Source organism: Sinocyclocheilus rhinocerous, unplaced genomic scaffold (assembly GCF_001515625.1).
Source record: "Sinocyclocheilus rhinocerous isolate Xijiao unplaced genomic scaffold, SAMN03320098_v1.1 scaffold32874, whole genome shotgun sequence".
Taxonomy (NCBI): domain Eukaryota; kingdom Metazoa; phylum Chordata; class Actinopteri; order Cypriniformes; family Cyprinidae; genus Sinocyclocheilus; species Sinocyclocheilus rhinocerous.
The window spans coordinates 1-1,122 of NW_015668776.1; the positions used below are offsets into that span (position 1 = coordinate 1).

The 1,122-nt window shown below is 40.4% G+C and overlaps 1 protein-coding gene across 1 annotated transcript; it reads right to left on the minus strand.

The window, feature by feature from the left end:
- Positions 1-3: 3 nt before the first annotated feature.
- LOC107734064 (ceroid-lipofuscinosis neuronal protein 6-like) lies at positions 4-765 on the minus strand (the record flags this gene model as incomplete). The annotated part of the gene is made up of 3 exons (XM_016545930.1): positions 328-765; positions 164-219; positions 4-76 (listed from the first exon to the last, which is right to left on the minus strand). Coding segments are annotated over exons 1-3 (252 nt in total), but the record flags the coding sequence as incomplete, so codon positions are not given.
- Between the last annotated feature and the right edge of the window lie 357 nt (positions 766-1,122).

Here is a 1,122-nt window from a genome sequence, read left to right on the forward strand (position 1 = left end):
AGGCATCTTCTCATCTTTAACTTGTGTAAAGCAGCCAGTGAAATACAAGAAGAGGATGAGGAAGAAAGGGACATACCTATAATGATAACAGAATGGTGTGGGGGTAAACTTGTAAATTATAGCACAATTACAGATGAAATATGAGTATGGAAAGTACACTTACCACATGAAATGCCCTAAGTGTTCATCATAGTAATACAGAAGCTCAAAGGAATCAATCTGGAAACCACATAAAGGATTTGTTACTATTATCTTTTTTTTTTTTTTTTAAGTATTCAAAAAGAGCACATAAATTGGTTATATTGGTTGTACATTTAACTACTGTACCAGTGAGGCAGGCTTCAGATCTTTGATAATGGGGTTTTCTCTGACAGAAAGGTGAAGCTGGTATCCACTGAGGATGAGACGATGGTTAATAGAGTCTCCTACCAGGTGTATGCTAGCTCCCATGACAAAGGTGATGATGCAGAGGTAAACAGCAGAGCGAGGAAGGGCTGTGGGACTCCGCTCAATCAGCTACAAAATGTTAAAGACATGTTTAGATCAAAACAATGGACTATTGCAATGCTCTTCTAGACTTCGATTATGTCCGATCAAAACTCTACAATGATTCGGTAACGCAGCAGCACAACACGTCTTCAACAAGCCCAAAGGGGCCAAGTCACAACTCTCTTTATCTCCCAGAACTGGTTACCGGTTGAGGCTCACATCAAGTTCAAGACATGAATGCTTGCACACAGAACAGCTACAGGCTCTGCACCCTTCTACTTCCACTCGCTCCTTCTACATCCCCTCTAGAAGCCTGAAGTTGGTAAGTCAGCGACGCTTTGTGGTACCATCATGGAGAAGCAAAAAAAAAATCACTTTCCAGAACATTTTCATTCACTGTTCCTTGCTGGTGGAATGATTTCCCCACCATCATCCGGAATGCGGAGCCCAAAAGTTCACCCAAAAATGAAAATTACCCCATGATTTACCCTCAAGCCATCCTATGTGTATATGACTTTCTCCTTTCAGACGAATCCAATTGGAGGTCAGGGTTTCTGCAGACTTGAACAAGTTAAATTTAAGACTTTCTAAAACCTTTTTAATACCACCTTATATGAAATTTAAGACCTAAAC